Genomic DNA, 17,788 nt, shown 5'->3' on the forward strand with positions numbered 1-17,788 from the left:
AATGCTCAGATGATTATAAATCAGCAGTCATACTACTTTCAAGTCGTGTCAGGAAATGGTAATGGGTGTAACAATTTCTACTGCAGCTCTTTTCTCTCTCTGCCACTCTTTTTCTGTCACTGTGTGTCACCCGTCGGTGAAACTTGTTGGTGGAATAAATAATTCTATAATGCATGGAGAGAAATGTGCTTTTTTTTTCATCTTTTTGATGTCTGCCACTCTAACCACAAGCCCCATACATTTTCCACTCAGCGAGGGCTCAAGATAGGCGTGTGCTTCTTCAGACAGCCACCCATTTAAACTCTCTGTCTGTTTGTCTGTCTGTATAGAGTATAAATAACTAATAGAGTGTGGGTGAAGTTTCAGAAATATTTCCATTTTCTTTGAAATATTGACACATTACAGAAACATGAACATTTTTCTCCAAACACATATGAGATGGATTTTTCAGAATCGGCAGACCTGTCTGTGCATCTTTTGGTTTAGATCCAAGAAGCGTTTGCACGTCTGAAATCAAACTAATTTGAAAAGAAACCTTCACTCTGGCGCTTTCACAGAAAAAAGAAACTGAAATGCAGCAGCTTGTTACTGAGTAGTATGATTCAACTAGTATGATTCAAAGTGCAATACAAGAGGCCTACTATATATTGCTTACTTACTAGGAAAAGTCCAGCTGAAATATTTTGTAGTTTTGTAGGAAATAAAAATTTTGTGCTGTTTTCTGCCTAATATCATTTATTTATCTTTGTTAAAGAGTGTAATTATAAAACAGCCCACACTACAGCCCGCGCCACACTGGTTGTGTGGCTCATTTATGCTGGTTTAATAGTTTTCCATTTTAATAGGTGACTTATTCCTTGTTCATTACGATTAACTTCATTTCAGGCTGACATCACATGTAGTAAACACAAGCTACCAAGCCAAATTTAGTCTTAGTGAGGTTTTGCCTCCACGGGTAGCAGAGTCTATTTTCTATAGACATGTTCGTCTCTATTCTTACACACACAGTACACAGTACAGTGCTTACTGTTACAAGGCCACTGATACCACTCAGTGGCCTCGGTGCCCTCATCGCTCGTCAAGGTGAAGCTACGAAGCTTCCAAGGAGTGAACAGCTTCATGTGAATACAGACCGTGAAATATTCATGTGAAACTTACAGACCCGCATATCTGTTTCATGACAGTTATTGATGGATTTATAATCCAAATGACTAAATTCAAAGGGTGAATGTGTCCTTATGAACACAAGAAAATAGTCATGCCATATTCATTCAGTATGAAATACTGTGTAAGAAAAAGGGCTGATCAAAGAAGGGGGCCTTTTTTCAAAATAAGAGTTTTCACTAATTCGTGGACTCACTTTGTTTGCCTGCCTCACAAACGTCCTTCCAGTGGATCGTAACCGTGGATTTGTTTTTGGTTGGCTTAAACCCTACCACCCTAGAAGAATGAACAGAGCCGCAAGCTACGCATGATTTATTCAAACGATCAGCTTTTCTTATAAAATTTGGACTCGTACTGAACGACATAATGCTGACAGTATATTTTTTGGCAGCTTGCATTGTAAAAACAATCAAAAAGAACACGACCACTGACAGTCACCTTGAACTCCACCACAGTGTTAAAACAGAAGCTCTTTGACACTGTTGCGGAACAAGGGTCTCTGTTTTTCTGCCGCCATAAGCTGTCACTCTGTTCCGTCAGGGGCTGAATGAAGGTGAGGGAGAGTAGTTATTGTTCTGCTGATGTCTCAGGGGAGACTCACAAGAAGAGGGGGGTCAGCCAAGCAGGCAAACACTTAATTGTTTTAAAACAGAAAACATTCTTTATTGAGGTGGAGTCTTGACCCCTTTTAACTTCCTTCTTCTATAAATAACCTACGATTAAAAAAGAAACATCTGTGGATCGTAGGAATGTAGATGCTTATTTGAAAAGCCTTCGCACAAAGTCCTGATGTCAGTTTTTATTCTCACTGAAAATTCGCCTTTCAGAAATTTGCAGCCCATAGGATTTTTTCTCCTTTTACACTGCTCAGGGTGTAGGAATGTATACTATAAGTCTGACCATGGCTACACATTAATAGGTGAGATAAGCTTCTTTGGTCCTAAGGTTGAAGACATAATGTGTAAATTTGCACAGTTAACTTTTGAATAGACTTGTTGGCCCAATGATTGGCTTCCATACAGATTAGAAAGAGCCAGGTGTCTTATCAGTATTTCTCAGTCAGTAGACACTGCGTTGAGCTACTTTTCCAGCAATTAACTTGATTCAGAATTTGAATTATTAAATGAAATGTTAAAACTTTTTTATGCCCCTCAATCCTTTTTGATGAAGGGATAAAAATATGCATTAGAATAGGGCTTATTTGAAAAAGAGTAGGCAGAGCAACCATAAGGACTGAAGTCACTACGTGTGTACTAATCGTATTCCTCTTTTTCACAGGGTTTCTTCAGACGCACCATCAGGTTAAAGCTGGTGTACGATCACTGTGATCTTCACTGTCGAATTCACAAGAAGTCGCGTAACAAATGCCAATACTGTCGCTTCCAGAAGTGCCTCAACGTCGGGATGTCACACAACGGTAAGCCGGTGGCATTCATACACACATTTTCATGACAGTCTGCACACAGTCAGAGCACACCTGGGTCGTATTTTTCATTAAACTCAAATATGAACTAAAAAAAAAGTTGAAGCTTCTGTGCATTCAATCTTTTTTTCATTTTCACATCCATCCCTCAGACAGGAATGAAACCCCCTATTTATATGTCTATAAATAAGCAGATGTAGGTAAAAAGACTGATTCTTCTTTGAAATTGAGGTTCAGGAAGCGCCTCTTCTCGGACTGAGTACTTATGCCCTTTGAGAGCCGCAGATGCGTGTTGACCACACTGCTTCCAATTTAGCCTTTGAGGTGTCATAGTAATGTGTGCAGAAATCTATATCACTGTCTTAGATGTTGCCAATTCTTTCATCTGTGGTCTTTGGCCATTGTTGCAAATCTTGGTTCATGTTTTAGTTCCCATCATTCGCGCAGTGTGTACCCGCCACCCCCCAGCTGATTCATATCACAGTAGAAATTCAAAGATGAGATTCTGGTGTATAGCTAACTATAACGCCTATCAAAAGTTCTAAATTTTGACCTGCCTTTGTGCTTTATTCAACAAAGGCCTGATAGTGACAGACATGATAGGTGTGAGTAGCACACCTATCAGAGGCATGCTACTCACAGCCTGACTGTTTTCACTGCATATCATCAAAAATGTGTTATAGCAATTCTGTCAGCGTTGCTGCTGTTTGAATGTGTGAAAAGTTGCCAGCTTCGGTTTTATTCGCACAAGCATTTGGCTGATTGTGTGCACTAAGTTTGTACATCAGCCACGTGAGTGGGTCTTTTTTAAAAGAGTTTTTAAGTTTTTAAAAACTGCATGTACAATTTAGAAAAAAATTAAAACACACATATGTTTGCCTTTCATGTACCAGACATTTGTACGTAGAGCTTTTTACTGAGATACAAGTAAACAGCTCTTAGATGACCTCACCATTTGCAAACTACTCCACAGAAGTACAATATGCAGAGAAACCGTCTACTTCAAAAGAAAAAAAATCTCTTCTTTCATCCGTCGCTTTAGAATAGTTTTGTTTTGTTAGCTTTTGTTGTCCAGTCAGGAGCATCAACAAGCACACCTGACTCCACCTCCTCAGCTGTGTTTCATTATGAACCTCGTGAGTAAATAAGTATACTCTGGCTATGTTTGATTGATGTCTTCCTGATTCTCCTGTTATATTTGTTGCACCTGTTAGGGTTGGACACGTTATGGCTCTTTCCCTCCTCGGCGCACTTGTAGCATACTCACTTCGGTGAGGTCGTAAAATTAAAATAACTCTGCAAATCATGACAAGTCAGAAAGCCCTGCTTCCCACAAAGATCGCTTCCCCATTTGCACTGAAAAAAGTGTGTGGGTTATGTAATTTATAATAAATAGTGAGCATGCATTAGCCATTATTTTGGTGGCTGTAACACCACCAAAATAATAGCTTTCCTGTCGATTGCAAACACAGATTTGAGCACTCTGATGAGGTAGGTTTGCCTGTTGCACAACCACTGGTTTAAAAAAAAAAAGAAGCAATGACAGCGACAGGAAATTCTCTCATACATTAGTGGAAGTGTGGCTACACTGAACTCTGTGGTCAAGTGGGCAAGAAGTTGACAGAACAGGAAATAACAAAAGCATGATGGTAAATTATACAACTTTTATCAAACACTGATGTTGTTGCTGCCCTGTCATTGGCCTTGCACTTGCTGAAGCTTACCATTTTTGTATTTGGCCATATTGCTCTAGAAACAAGCAGAATTCCCCCTTTCAAAGCAAACAAGGTGATCTTTGAAGAGCTCCGAATAATCCTGCTTCTCAGGTAAATTAATGGGGGCTGCACTTAAGACTTAATTAGACAAACCACTGAAAACACTGGCATGCTTGCACGGTATCGTTGTGCTGCATCCAGAAGAAGTCTTTTTTTCCCCCTACTTGACAGCTTGTAATTGCAGCGTGTTAAAAACAGTATGACACTGTAATGGAGACCAGGAGCTCAAAACCTTCTGAATGATTGATACTGGAATCACTTAAGTATTTTTTAAGTGGCACTTTTTTTAAGGGGCAGTTGGACTGGAAGGTGAATGAACACAGAGGAGATGGCCATCTACCAGAGTTGAAAAGAAAGCCTTAATCAGAACTGTTCACAACTTAAATTCTGTTGTATAGTGCATTAAAAGAGTGTGTCTATATATATATATACATATATATGTTAACAGTACTCAGTGTTTCTTTAACAGGATGTAAGAAAAAGCAACTCAGTCACCTGCTTACGAGGCCCAGGGACAAACCAAAGTAACATACCGGGGGAGTTTAGTCATTTCTTATATGTGTAGTCATTTAAAGCATATGTAAACAGACTGCTTTGGATAGTTGGATAGTTCTTCATTTGGTTTTGTTACAAACTTAAGCCATTCCAGATAAAAAGGAAACTAGCTGCATTTAGTGGTTTTGTTAGTTCTGCTCTAATAGTAAATATTAAAAAGTTGATGAATAAATTTTATTACAGCCTGATGCCTCTTTGGTGTCAGGAGTCTTGACTCTGAAGAGTGAGGTGAATATTAAAAGGTGGGGGGGGGAAAAGAATGATTTTAATGAAGTGGTAGATGATGGTGGAGGTGCCACAGCTTACTTAGCCAGTGGGCTAGAGCAGGAGGCAATCCTGACCATAGACTGCATATGTGGGCAGATGCAACCTAAATAGTGAGAAATGGCATATTTTACCAAGACTGAGGCCATAGCTTGATTATTTGCTACCTTGGGCAGGCCATCTTGGGGTTTGTCCAGTCTGTCAGACATAGCAGCTTACCTCCACCAAATAAGTTCCCCAGTTCAGCCATTGCCCATCATAAATACACCGATTGTAAGAACAGGAACAGGTTTAAGTCATCCCTTGAAAGAAGCTCACCTGGTAACTCATATATATTAGTCTGGTAACTGTTACATGTTAGTCATTTGTAACTGTGCTGCCCACTGTCCTAAAGCTTTGCCCCTGTGATGAGTAAAAGCCAAATTATCTGCTGTGTTTTTTTTCTAGGTAGGCATAGAGAGGTGGGGACAGATTTTATATCCAAACTTCTACAACAGGTTTATCACCTACTAGGTTTACATACCACCTCTAGTCAAAGCGTTACAGCATGACCCCGAGGAAGATGCTGCACAAATTTGACAATGGTTCAGTAATTCAATTCATCACTGAAAACACTGGCATAGGTGCGTGGCATCTGTGTGCTGGATTCAGAGGCTGAGGAAACAAGCTTTTCCTACTTGGCAGCTTGTAACTGTAGTTTATTGAAAACAACATCACATTAACGCAGATGTGATCTTATCTCTAAGAGTTTGGTGTCAGAGTAATTATACATTACAATCTCACAGTTTCATGACCAAAAGGTTCTTAATTCAAGCTTTTTTTTTTAAACCATGTCTCCTTTATCTAACTAATGACCTTATTGCTGGTGCCGGTTAGCACGAAAGGTTTTGTCAATCATCATGGCAAAAGTCGGCTGGACTCGTTGTCACATTTTAATCTTAGAAGTGACTTAAATTCAACAACATTATGAGCATCTGCTATCAATAGATATATGTTTTTTTCTACTTTGCTGTTGCTTATCTCTGCGTCTTTCTCTCTACCTCCACCTTTTCTGATATCACTCTGGTGTAATAGGTATAGCTGGAGTTGTGTGGGTTTTTGTTTAATCAATGATTGACTTGCGTTGAACTGATTTCTCCAGTTTGCTGTGTCACTGCCGTGGGCGCGGTGCCCGGTGGTAGAGCCACTTTAGTTTGTATGCATTTGCTTAGGGTGTGCAGTCAGCATTACATAATCACGTACACACTGCAGTAAATTCAGAGCTGGGAATGAAATGGAAATAAGGAATAATGACTTCCACTAACAGAAAAAGAATGGTCACACCTTGGTGTCAGATTTCTTAGAAGAAAAAAAAAAAGACATCCACATCAGCCATGTTACAACCACAGTGCTGCTTTCATGTACACGCAGCAGGGCAAGGGAAGCATTCACTTGAATGCTGGTAGATAGATGTGCCGTTACCTCCTGCTTTCAGCCGCCAGTGGACCATTTATTTCTGTGGGGGTTCACAAGTCACATCTTGCAGGGTTTTTGTCTTTTTTTTATGTGTTGTTTTTATTTTGTTTCTAATTTTACAAAACATGGGTTGCATTTTATATTCATTGACAGATATCAGACCTTACTGCTTTACAAAGTTACAAAGTCTAAAACTGACACGTAGTATTCAGAGAAATTGTCAGCTTGTAAAACATTTTGTCACATTCAGCATAAAATAGAGGCTGACTATAAAATTTGAAAAGTGCAATGCAACTCTAGTAATATAAGATAATTTTATACAGGTATATTTTTGATCAAATGAAATATAATCAATATATTTAGTTAAGGGGCATAAAATACACATAATTTTATCAGGAGGTAAATAATTTTGCATTCTGTGAAAATTACATTAATGCAATGAAAGCTGTTACATTTCAGGTCTGTTTTTATTTTATTTTATTTTATTTAACCTTTTTTTATACAGGTAGTCCCACTGAGACTCAATACTTCATTTACAAGAGAATATATTTATCTCAGCTGAATCCTAAAATAAATACCTATTCAACAAACGACTCATCTTTCGGTGAGCTGTGAAAACATCGGTCCGTACACAATATCAGAGTCAACAAAATGTTCTAATTGCCTCATAAGACACACCTCAAAAATCACAGCAGAATCATTTGTCATCTTTTGATGCCACTGGATTTTCCCTTTCATTGAAGAAGCCATGAGTCATATGACTCATGTGACTTTTTAACATTCAGAAATCTTTGAGTTATTAGAGCAACTCGGACAAGTTTTCCATTACTTAAACTCCAAGCTTGAAATATTGTGACATCGCAACGGTTTAAAGAGTAGTTACCTAACATTGGCGTTGTTGCATATCAGGTAAAAGAAACACGTCCCCTGTCTCAAATGAAATGTCCCACATTTACATTTCATTCTTTGTTCACTGGGGTTTGTAGTGCTTCAGTGTGCCGTAAAATCTTGTGTGTTTGCTCTAGATGGGTAATTCTGTTGACATTAGCTGTTCAATTTGATTCATTGCTCATTGATCAAATATTAAAGATGTGATAAAGAAATTAAACATTCTAACAGAAGGTAAATGGGGTGATGAAAAAGGTATTTAAAGCCTTTACTTAAGCAGATATTGTACTCCAGTGACTTCAATATAAGTATAAAAAATTACCAGCTTTTAATAAAGTCAATTTTTAAAATTTTTCATTTACTTACGTAGAATATTGTTTATCAACTGGTCTGAAATAACAGGGAATGGATTTCAATCACAAGACAGATTTATTTTTGTGTATGCTAATCCATCACATGTAGTCACTTCCAAAAATGACCTTTTTGAGCGGGAAAAGGCTGGGATTCATTCATGTGTACATGGCTACACATGAATGAGCATATTGTACTTGATGTTACAATCTGATACACAAATAAATAGTGTTTTACTTCTGTTAAAGCTAGTTTACTAAAGGAAAAATGTAGTTTAGAAATATTTTTTAGGGTTCCCCATGTTCTTTGAATTCATTATTCAACTTTTCAGCCTAACTTGTGTTTTGTAGAAGTGAAGTAGCACATGGTAACACGTGGTTTGAGGTCGAAATGTCTGTCAAAATGGTATTAATTCAAACTGGGACTTTTGAGGTCGCGTGACTCCAATAAATTGACTCAGGCTTCAGGTTTTGCGTATTTGCTGTGCACATGTGATTATGTCTGTTTTTCATGGTTCACCAGAGTGTTCTTCTGTTTCCTTTCCCAGCTATTCGTTTTGGCCGAATGCCTCAGGCAGAGAAGGAAAAACTGCTAGCCGAGTTCTCATCTGACATGGAGCACATGCACCCGGAGGCAGCAGATCTGAGGGCTCTGGCCCGGCATTTGTACGAGGCCTATCTGAAATACTTCCCTCTCACCAAGGCCAAGGCCAGGGCCATCCTCTCTGGGAAGACCGGAGACAACGTGGTAAGCAGCACTCTCTAAATTCTCATTTGCTTTGATTCGGATGCGTACAAAATCAGCAGACAGATAGCGCTCAACATTGGCATTCTCAGGACAGAAAATAGATCAGAAAAAAACTGTATATGAGCACTGCTGCTTAATATTAGACCAGCATTTGAACTGATAAGATATTTGCAGGTGTGCATGTGGTTTCACTTGTCTTTGCATTCCAGGGATATATCAACCATCTACATATACTGAACGTTCTCAACTCGCTGATGAGAGCTACTGAGCCAGTTTCTCTTTCCTGTTTGCTTTTTCTCCACTAAGAACGACATCTACAGCACAAATTTGACCTATATATATTTTTTATATCTCCCATTCTGGAAACTATCACAAGCAAGGATGACATTAAACAGAGTCAAGATCATACTGAACAGGCCAGGGTGAAAAATCCATAACTTCATGCAGTATTTTACCAAAATTCAGAAGTAGGACATAGAAAAAGCCTTACTGCTTTAAATTTAGTTAGAATTGTTATTAATACTACACCATTAATATGATTTAAACTCTAAGTATTTTAAACCTTTTACTCAGCACGTCTTTTAACATTTGTCAGCATAAATTCCTGTGAGCACGCTCAGTTTTGACTCAGATGACGCGATTTAGGCTGTTGCTGCTGTGTTAACTCAAAAAGTGGATGGACTGGTTTCAACATGTCTTGGCTGTTAGAAAATATCTCAGGTTACAATGGTCAAACTACAGAACAGGGTGGTGTTGCTTTTAGCAGTCTTTTCTTTTACAGCCATGGCTTCGACAGTCCTGCTTAAAACATCAAATGATTTCATAAAGACATTTGGAAATTTAGAAAAGTTGAATGGAAGAAGCTATTTAGAGTTTAGAGTTTTCCAAAGAGACCTAATCAAACAGCATGCAAGCAGAACATAAAATAGATCTCAAGTGAATATTTTTATCCACTTTGCATTATTTTATTTTTGCTTTTAATTCATCAGCTTTCTCCCTTTTTTCTCCTTATGATGCCGCTATTCCTATATGTGAAGTTGCTTTGTCTGTGTATTATTCATATAGTAGTACTAGTAATATTACATTGAGTGTGGCAACTACATTTCTTTAATCAGACATACATATGTGATCTGAAGATTATGGAGTTGGTTTGATATCAGATAGTACCGTCAGCCTGTTACGCTGTGTTTGCATTATCATTCATTGTTCCAACTGTAAGTAGTTTCAGTTGGGGATTTGATTTTAGTCTCTCCAACCAATCAGCAGAGACCAACATATCTGCAAGAATCCAATGTAATTTTAAGTTGACATTGATGCATAGCCATGTCATCATACTGGTTTTGCTGGGCTTTAAGGAGTGGAGCGGAAAAAATTAAAAAGCAAATTCTACTGGTACATGCATATGCTCTACGTGTGTACCAGTAACCATTGTTCCTTCTTCTTCTTTTTCTTGGTACTGATGCTGTTTGACTAATACGCCCATGGTGCATACTGGACAGTTTGTTTTAACCGATAAAAACACAGGATCGTGTCACAAGATGTGAGATGAGTCACTGGAGGTCAAAAATTCAATTGTCTGTTTCCAGACAAATGACGGTTAATTATTGAGAATATGAAAAACATGCTTAAAAACTATCAGCATGAAGATATTTCCAGTATTTGTGAATGTGTATGTTTTTGTAGGCTTTTCTGTGAAACCTGATCACTTCATCTTCTTTGATTTTTTTCCCTCACAGAATAAAAAAGTGGATTAAAAACTTTGAGCGTATTATATTCTTAAAATGTAGAAGGAGATTCTTAGTTTTTGGTTTTTTACTCGTGTTCTCGGATAACTCTCAGCTCAAGGTTGCGCCGCATCTCTTTCGTCTGCTTGTTATGACTGTTCATCGTGGTGATTGCAGCCAAATAGCACCAAATCATCTCTTTGTTTGAGGGACTGCTTGGTTATTTACTAAACCAAAGCAATCCTCCTAAAACAAATTGGGAGTCAATGATTTTAACTTTCGTAGAATATTTACATTTTTTAACAAGCAGAACCTTGATATGAGTTGATGTGTAATCAGTGTTTAACTGCACCGGAACTCCAGACACACCATGTGCGATAAAGGAAGCGATTTTTTTCCTTAACCTTGGAAAACCATCATTGTTTTGCTCAATTATTTTGGAATCGGCGCTACAATGTCTTTGTGCAAGATACCTATTATTTTACCTTGTTGTATGAGTGCTTCAGATAAAATGGAGGTTTGATTTCTTTGTTATACATAATGTTCACACAAGTTCAATTTAGCTTCCAACAAAGCTACCCAGTATAGTGTTTTTTTCTTTTTGCACATTTAATAATGTTGCTAGTGGCAAATGCTAAAACGTAGCATTACAGTCGCACAAATAGATTAAAGGTATTTTTATATAGACTATATTTGTTTAGCCTATATGTTTATAGCAGAAATCCTGAGTGTGTTGAAAGAAATTTTATGAAAGCTGGCACTTATAAGAAAATGGAGGCGCTCGTTGTGCTTGCGCTGAACAACATACATACAATTGCTGTGTAAAGACAAAACTAACAAACAGATTCCTGCACAGTGAGCACATAAAGACATTTCACTCCCCCCACTCAGTTTCATTCACTCACGCAGGAAATGGGTTGTTCATTTCACAACTTCTAGAGAATTTCCTGCTTTAATTCCCTCTATTCCCACTACAATAATGATTTATGTGTGTGAATAGCAGCATTCATGTTTCAGGCCAGTGCATGTTAGTTTTACTAAAGTAAGCGTAAGTTTGCTCAGATACCTGGAAATGATGTTTTTTTTCTGTGTCGGCCTGCAGCTGAGACTTTCTTTATTTGCCTCATCATACAGATGAGACTAAATGTCCTCAGAAGACCTATAATCAACTTAATTTTTTCTCTTTTTCTTTTCTTTTTTCCTTTTCTTCTGCCTTCTCCCAAAATTTTCCTTGCACTCTACCTGTAGCCTTTTGTCATCCACGACTTGAAGTCTCTAATGGAAGGAGAGCAGTTCATTAATTGTAAGCAGATACCAGTCCCAGAGCACCAGCAGCAGCAGCACCAGACCTCCGCTCTTCCACCTGTACACGGAGGTGGGTAGTATCAAATTACTCTGTTAAAGAACACCTTTTGTTGCAATGTCCAAAACATGTTGTTTGTCTGTTATTGTTCTGTTTAGTTTTAGGAATGCAATTAGCTACAGCAATGCAGAAGATATTGTTCCTATTATTCCACATTAAAAAATTTTTTTACATTGGAATTAATAGTAATAGCAATTCAAAATATACAAAACAAAGGCTGAAACTCAGACAAGCTCCTTAAAATGAAAATCCCAACTATTCAAACTTCTTCATTTACCAGTTTCACCCAGTGTTGTCAATGTTTGTTTGTTTTTTCACATAATCAAGATAATTATTAAAGCACACATATTAACCCCAATTCATTGCATTAGTTTTTCTGGGGAGAAAAGTGCAGTTTTTACATTTTTCAAGTCCAGTTTTACTGGTGCTGATAAATTATGTTACCTATTCTCAATGGTACCACTGTATCTTCTGTCATATTCTCTTCATCGGTCGATAATTGTATTGTTATTTTCTAAAAGTCTTGCAGAAAAATGGAGATGGATGAGGATCGAGAGATCTAGAAAGACACAAAATTCAGCAATTATCTGTTAACTCTTTGTTATTTTTAGCTTCTTATATAGTTAGCTTCTCTGTTTTTCTTGTACTCCTCCAACTAAATTAAGTACCTTCTCTCACATATCAGGCTACACGGAAACGCACCCACTGTCAGAGAGTGAGGTTATGAGAATGGCAGTCTTCGGTGGACAGGGAGAAGCAGACACTGTGGAGCTGCGTTTCTTCCAGAGCTGTCAGTCTCGTTCAGCAGAAGCAGTGAGAGAAGTGACAGAGTTTGCCAAAAGTATCCCTGGATTTGTCGATTTGGATCTAAATGATCAGGTGAGATTCATCAGTGGTTCATCCGTTCGGTCCTGATTGTTGTGGAAGATTTTTTCTGTTCTAAAACAACTTTAAAATAAACAGTTTTGGACAATTTCAATTCAGAAAATGATCAACGTAAATAAGTCGACATAATGGTTAGCGAAGCTCATTGCTGCTTGCAGTTCTAGATTTTGAATGAAAATGAAGTTACGACCCGACTATCATTTCTACTAAACTAAAGATCTTGCCAGATTTTGATACAGTCATTGTGTTCTTTATTTTCAGGTTACTTTGCTGAAGTATGGTGTGATTGAGGTTTTGATCATCATGATGTCGCCTCTGATGAACAAAGATGGGACCCTCATCTCCTATGGACAGATTTTTATGACGCGGGAGTTCCTCAAGAGTCTCAGGAAACCTTTCTGTCAAATGATGGAACCAAAGTTTGAATTCTCCGTCAAGTTTAACACGCTGGAGCTGGACGACAGCGACATGGCCCTGTTTCTGGCTGTTATCATTCTCAGTGGGGGTGAGTGTTTTTATTATTGTTTGTTTTACTATCTGCCCCCAGTTCACCTCTCCTGACCTTCGGAGGAGGAATCTGGATATGTGAATGGTTTGGAGCACTTCTCTTAAACCTCCTAAAACACTCACAGATTCATTGCGTCCACTGTTGGACGTTTAGAGTTCAGATTTGATTATGAGTATATCAGCACTTTATTGGTGCTGATATACTCATAAAAGAAAGCGTCTGCAGGTATACAGACATGATTAACATGGCATCTGTTGCACTGATGTGTTGAATGAACCGTTTTTCCATATATGGCAAGAGCATGATTGCATACATAAGATTAGCCTGGGGGCGGCTAATGGTGTCGACAGATTTTATTGACAGTTAAAATCTCGCCTCAGGTTCTCGTTCAAGAATAAATAACCCTTGCTGACCACATCGACCCAAGTAATTTGTCATCCAGATTTTATTATCATTGCAAGCTATTGCTAACATTACAGCAAGCGATTGCACCACAGTCTCCATTTTAGTCTGGAAATGCAACCACATGAGATCACTCACATTGCTCCCTCTGGCCTAATATTTCTAATAATTGTTTTCTGTATGTGCACGATGAAACAATTTCAAAATTGGCTTAGATTTTAAAACGTCTGTAGTCTGAGTTTAGACTTTGAGTTAACAGGACTGACACCATTATCGGTTAATATCTGTCTATTAAAGTGATGCTGCACACAGCTTAACCTTGCTTTGCGTAACAGCTGGAAGCAGGGAGAAATAGCTGTTCTGGCAGTGTTCCTTATTGAGGTAATCATGGCTGGCTACACAGTGAGAGGGATTGTGAAAATGTAATCAGTGGAAGCTATTGCATGTGTGCAACCCCCCGAAAAAAAAGAAAAAAGGGAAAAAAAAGCACAACAGCATGTAGCAATACGTTAAGTGTATGTAGAAAAATTGTCTTTAACACATGCAGAAAACCCATCAAAGATCAGCCAGCACCGAGAGTAGCTGCAGTGCACAGTTCAGTGTTTTTAACACATGGTTGACTCCACTACAAATCTTGGTCACATTGGGTGGTGCAGCGCAGTGGTTCTAACTGTTGCCTCACGGGAAGAAGGTAGTCATTTGAACCTCTTGGTCACCCTGGGCCTCTCTGTGTGGAGGGTTCCCTGTACAAGTTTCCTCCCATAGCCCAAAAACATGCATGCTAGGTTAACTGGTGAGTCCAAACTGGTCGTAAATGTTCATGTCAGAGCGTCTGATTGGCACAAGTAATAGTTGTGCCAATCAGACGCTTACTAAGCCTTACAAGCCTTACTAAGCGTGCGCCACATATGCGTGACATTGCCCCCTTGTTGGTAGCTACAACATGCATACGTGGGTCTGCAAAGTTCTATGTAGCATCTACTAATGCACTACTGTGTCAGCTGCTTAGCACAGTAAGAATACCATGATCACCTACCAATAAAACCACTTGTGCAATCTCATTTTTACGCCTTTCTGTTTCTGTACAGAGCTAAGCTAACCGCTTCCTGTTTCCTTGCCGATATATATTAAACAAATACAACACTGGCGACCCCATTCTCAGCTCAATATTTGGCAAAAATGAAACAAAAATACTTTTTTATTTTAAATATTAAAAAAAAAAAATCATGATTCCAAGGTTATTTCATGTTATCGCTGTGCTTCTGCCAGACAACGTGAATTTAATTTACATCCATGTGTATATAAAGTAACATAGTTAACATAGTTAGCTGCTCCAAGTAAATCCAAGTTATCAGTTCTCTGTGTTTAACACACTATCTCCCGCCAGCCTCGGCCCACTCATAGATGTATTGGATGTTTTTGGGAAGGGAGTCTAGCAGAACGGCAGTAAACGGCAACTGCATCACGTGCAGGGAGATTTACAAACAGCAAGTTGCATGTTGATGACAACATTTTGACTCACTGTATCTTAAAGAGAAAAAAAAGGTGAGGTTTCACTGGCAACCACATGAGCAACTAACAATCACTCAGTCGAGTCGTTTTTATACAACTTTGACATCTTTTAACAAACATTTTTGTTCTAGTAATATCACAGTAAAGCAAGCAGGGACCTAAGGGTTTAAAATCTAAAATGTTAACAAATCAGACCAGCTTGTGAACACTTGAGCCTCACCCTCTTATGTCAACAGATTCTAACTGCTTAGTCTAGTATTGGTGATTATTATAGTGCTGCTTGATAAAAACCTGACCTTGGATAGCATGATGATTAAAATTAAACGTTTTATTTAAATATTAACCTAAATGACAAATATTATCTCTTGAAATCGAGATAAGTATTCTTAACTTAAACTGAGATGTTTTCTGCCAGTGAATGTGGATAATGTTTAGTTATTTGCACCTCTCCATCCAACGTAAGTTTTAAACTTTAGGTCATTTTCTATCGGTTTTATTTCTCTTCTTATGCCAATTTAAATTTTCATCTACCTGTTTTAATGGATTTTGGATATATTGTGGTCAGTCTCTCATTTATCCTCCTTATCTCTGTAATGTGTCCAGACCGGCCAGGCCTGCTGAATGTGAAGCCCATCGAGCAGCTTCAGGAGACGGTGCTTCATTCACTGGAGTTGCAGCTGAAGCTAAACCATCCAGACTCTCTGCAGCTGTTTGCCAAGCTGCTCCAGAAGATGACAGACCTGCGTCAGATAGTCACCGATCACGTCCATCTCATCCAGCTGCTTAAAAAGACAGAGATAGACATGTGTTTGCACCCGTTGCTGCAGGAGATCATGAAAGACTTGTATTAGAATTCAACAGGAGAAGAGGACACGTACAGAAAGGGGTAAAGAAAAATACAGTGCTGTGCAAAAGTCTTGAGTCACCCTTGATTTAAGAAGTAGGTTAGCAGTTTTATTGAAACATCTAAAAACACACATGGGAACACGTTATATAAATAAAAAACAGAGTGTGTACTTTAAGTAGTTCTCTGGAATAGCTCTCCAGGCTTCTTGAAGGGCATTCAAAGCTCTTCTTTGGATGCTGGCTGCCTTTTGTTCCATTCTCTGTCAACATGATCCCACACTGCTACAGTGATGTTAAGATCAGGGCTCTGGGGGAGAATAGTCCATGATAATGTGGTGATGTTCAATCATGTGTTTTTCTATCCAGGTATGCTTTTACTACATTGGCAGTGTGTTTGGGATCATTGTCATGCTGTAAAATTAAACCATTGCCAATCAAACACTTTCTAGATGCCTTTGTATGGTAGATCAAAATCTGAGCGTAATTCTCTGCGCTCAAAATTCAGTTTTGACAACATCTCCTCCAACACCATTGGCTGAAATGTCGCCCCAAACCATGACAGAGCCTCTGACGTGTTTTAGAGGTGGTTTTAAAGATTCACTGTTGTGCCTCTGTCTTGATCTACAAACTGACAAGGACAATGATTTGAACCAAAAAGTTTAAGTTTGGATTCATCACTCCATTAGACTGGTTGCCTGGATTTCAGTCCGTTTTTTGTGTAACTTTCTCCTTGTTCCCCTTTCTTAAGAAAGTCTTTTTCAATGATGGCCATTTCTGATGAGGCTTCACTGAACAGTAGATGGATCAGCTGAAGGTGCAGATGCATCTCTCAGGTCTTGTGTCAGGTCTTTGCTGGTCTTTTCCTATTTCTTAACATACATTTCATCTGCTGTTTTTTAGGCCTGCCACTTCTTCCTTTGTCCTGCACTTGTTCTGTTTCTTCAAAGTTTTTAAAGACATACTGCACAGTTTGCTGAGATATGCCAAGCTTTCAGCTAACAGCACTCTTGGAATCACTTTGGTGCTGAATTTTATTTTATGCCTGTCAGACTGTCAAACTTACCTTTAGCATTTTTATACATTCAACTAAATAAAGTATGCACTTTTGCAACGGGCTGCTGGTAGCAAAGTGACTAAAGACACATTTTCTTGGTTGTTTGCTAACTTGTCTGTAAAGTAGACAATTGCTTATCCTTACAGTTTGTTGTTTTTTTTTAATCCTCAATAGTAAGTGTTGAACAAACAAAACAAAAACATTCCTCTGAAAAGAACCAGGTATAATGACTGGACTACAAATGAGTGACAAAGCAGTCAATGTCTACAGAAAAACTTGAACTAAAACTAAAGAAATTCAGAAAACCTGGAGAACAATTGCTCAAGACCACTTGACCAAATTACAGGAAACTCTGGCTCCTTCAAAGTAAAATATGGAGAAATGAGAGTGACTGAAGACTTTTGCACAATACCATAAAAGAGAATGAAAAGAGATTGCTTTTAAAATTATGAGTTGAGATTAAGCACTTTGTGCTCTGTGTATGTGTTTTGGTTATAAAGTCATGTAGCCAGACAGACTGACTAACTGAAATTGAGAAAGAGATGAGGAAGACGAGGAAAACAGAATTCAGGGAAAGAAATGCAGAATCTGAGTATTAGATCTTGTCTAGACAGTCTGCATGTGAATAACTTGTGGTGCACAGTCATTTTAGCCTCTGCTGAGCCTGAACCCTCTGCTGAGCAGGGTGCCAACTTAAATATGAAACTACCACCTATTGCACCAAAAGTAGCGTCTGGGACAAACTGAAAGTGAGGGGATTTTCTTACTGGCGAGCTCGAGGGTAAAATTGTGAATGTTCAACACAGCCAGCTTCAAGTGCCTCAAGGAGAAATGTATCACTGTGAATATATGACACCATGTCTCATACAATA

The 17,788-nt window shown here is 38.4% G+C and overlaps 1 protein-coding gene across 8 annotated transcripts in view; it reads left to right on the forward strand.

Annotated features, from left to right (window-relative positions):
• The window catches only part of pparg (peroxisome proliferator-activated receptor gamma), a 41,056-nt gene extending 23,864 nt beyond the window's left edge, over nt 1–17,192 (forward strand). For all 8 annotated transcript variants that reach the window (XM_080890529.1, XM_080890531.1, XM_080890528.1 and 5 more), the window contains exons 4-9: nt 2,443–2,581; nt 8,423–8,622; nt 11,595–11,721; nt 12,395–12,588; nt 12,856–13,099; nt 15,620–17,192. In XM_080890529.1, coding sequence (XP_080746655.1) covers nt 2,443–2,581; nt 8,423–8,622; nt 11,595–11,721; nt 12,395–12,588; nt 12,856–13,099; nt 15,620–15,867 — 1,152 coding nt within the window. In that variant the 3' untranslated portion in view covers nt 15,868–17,192. The remainder of the gene's footprint in view (nt 1–2,442; nt 2,582–8,422; nt 8,623–11,594; nt 11,722–12,394; nt 12,589–12,855; nt 13,100–15,619) is intronic.
• Nucleotides 17,193–17,788: the final 596 nt, after the last annotated feature.

The sequence above is a fragment of the Rhamphochromis sp. 'chilingali' genome (assembly GCF_963969265.1).
Source record: "Rhamphochromis sp. 'chilingali' genome assembly, chromosome: 9".
Lineage (NCBI taxonomy): Eukaryota > Metazoa > Chordata > Actinopteri > Cichliformes > Cichlidae > Rhamphochromis > Rhamphochromis sp. 'chilingali'.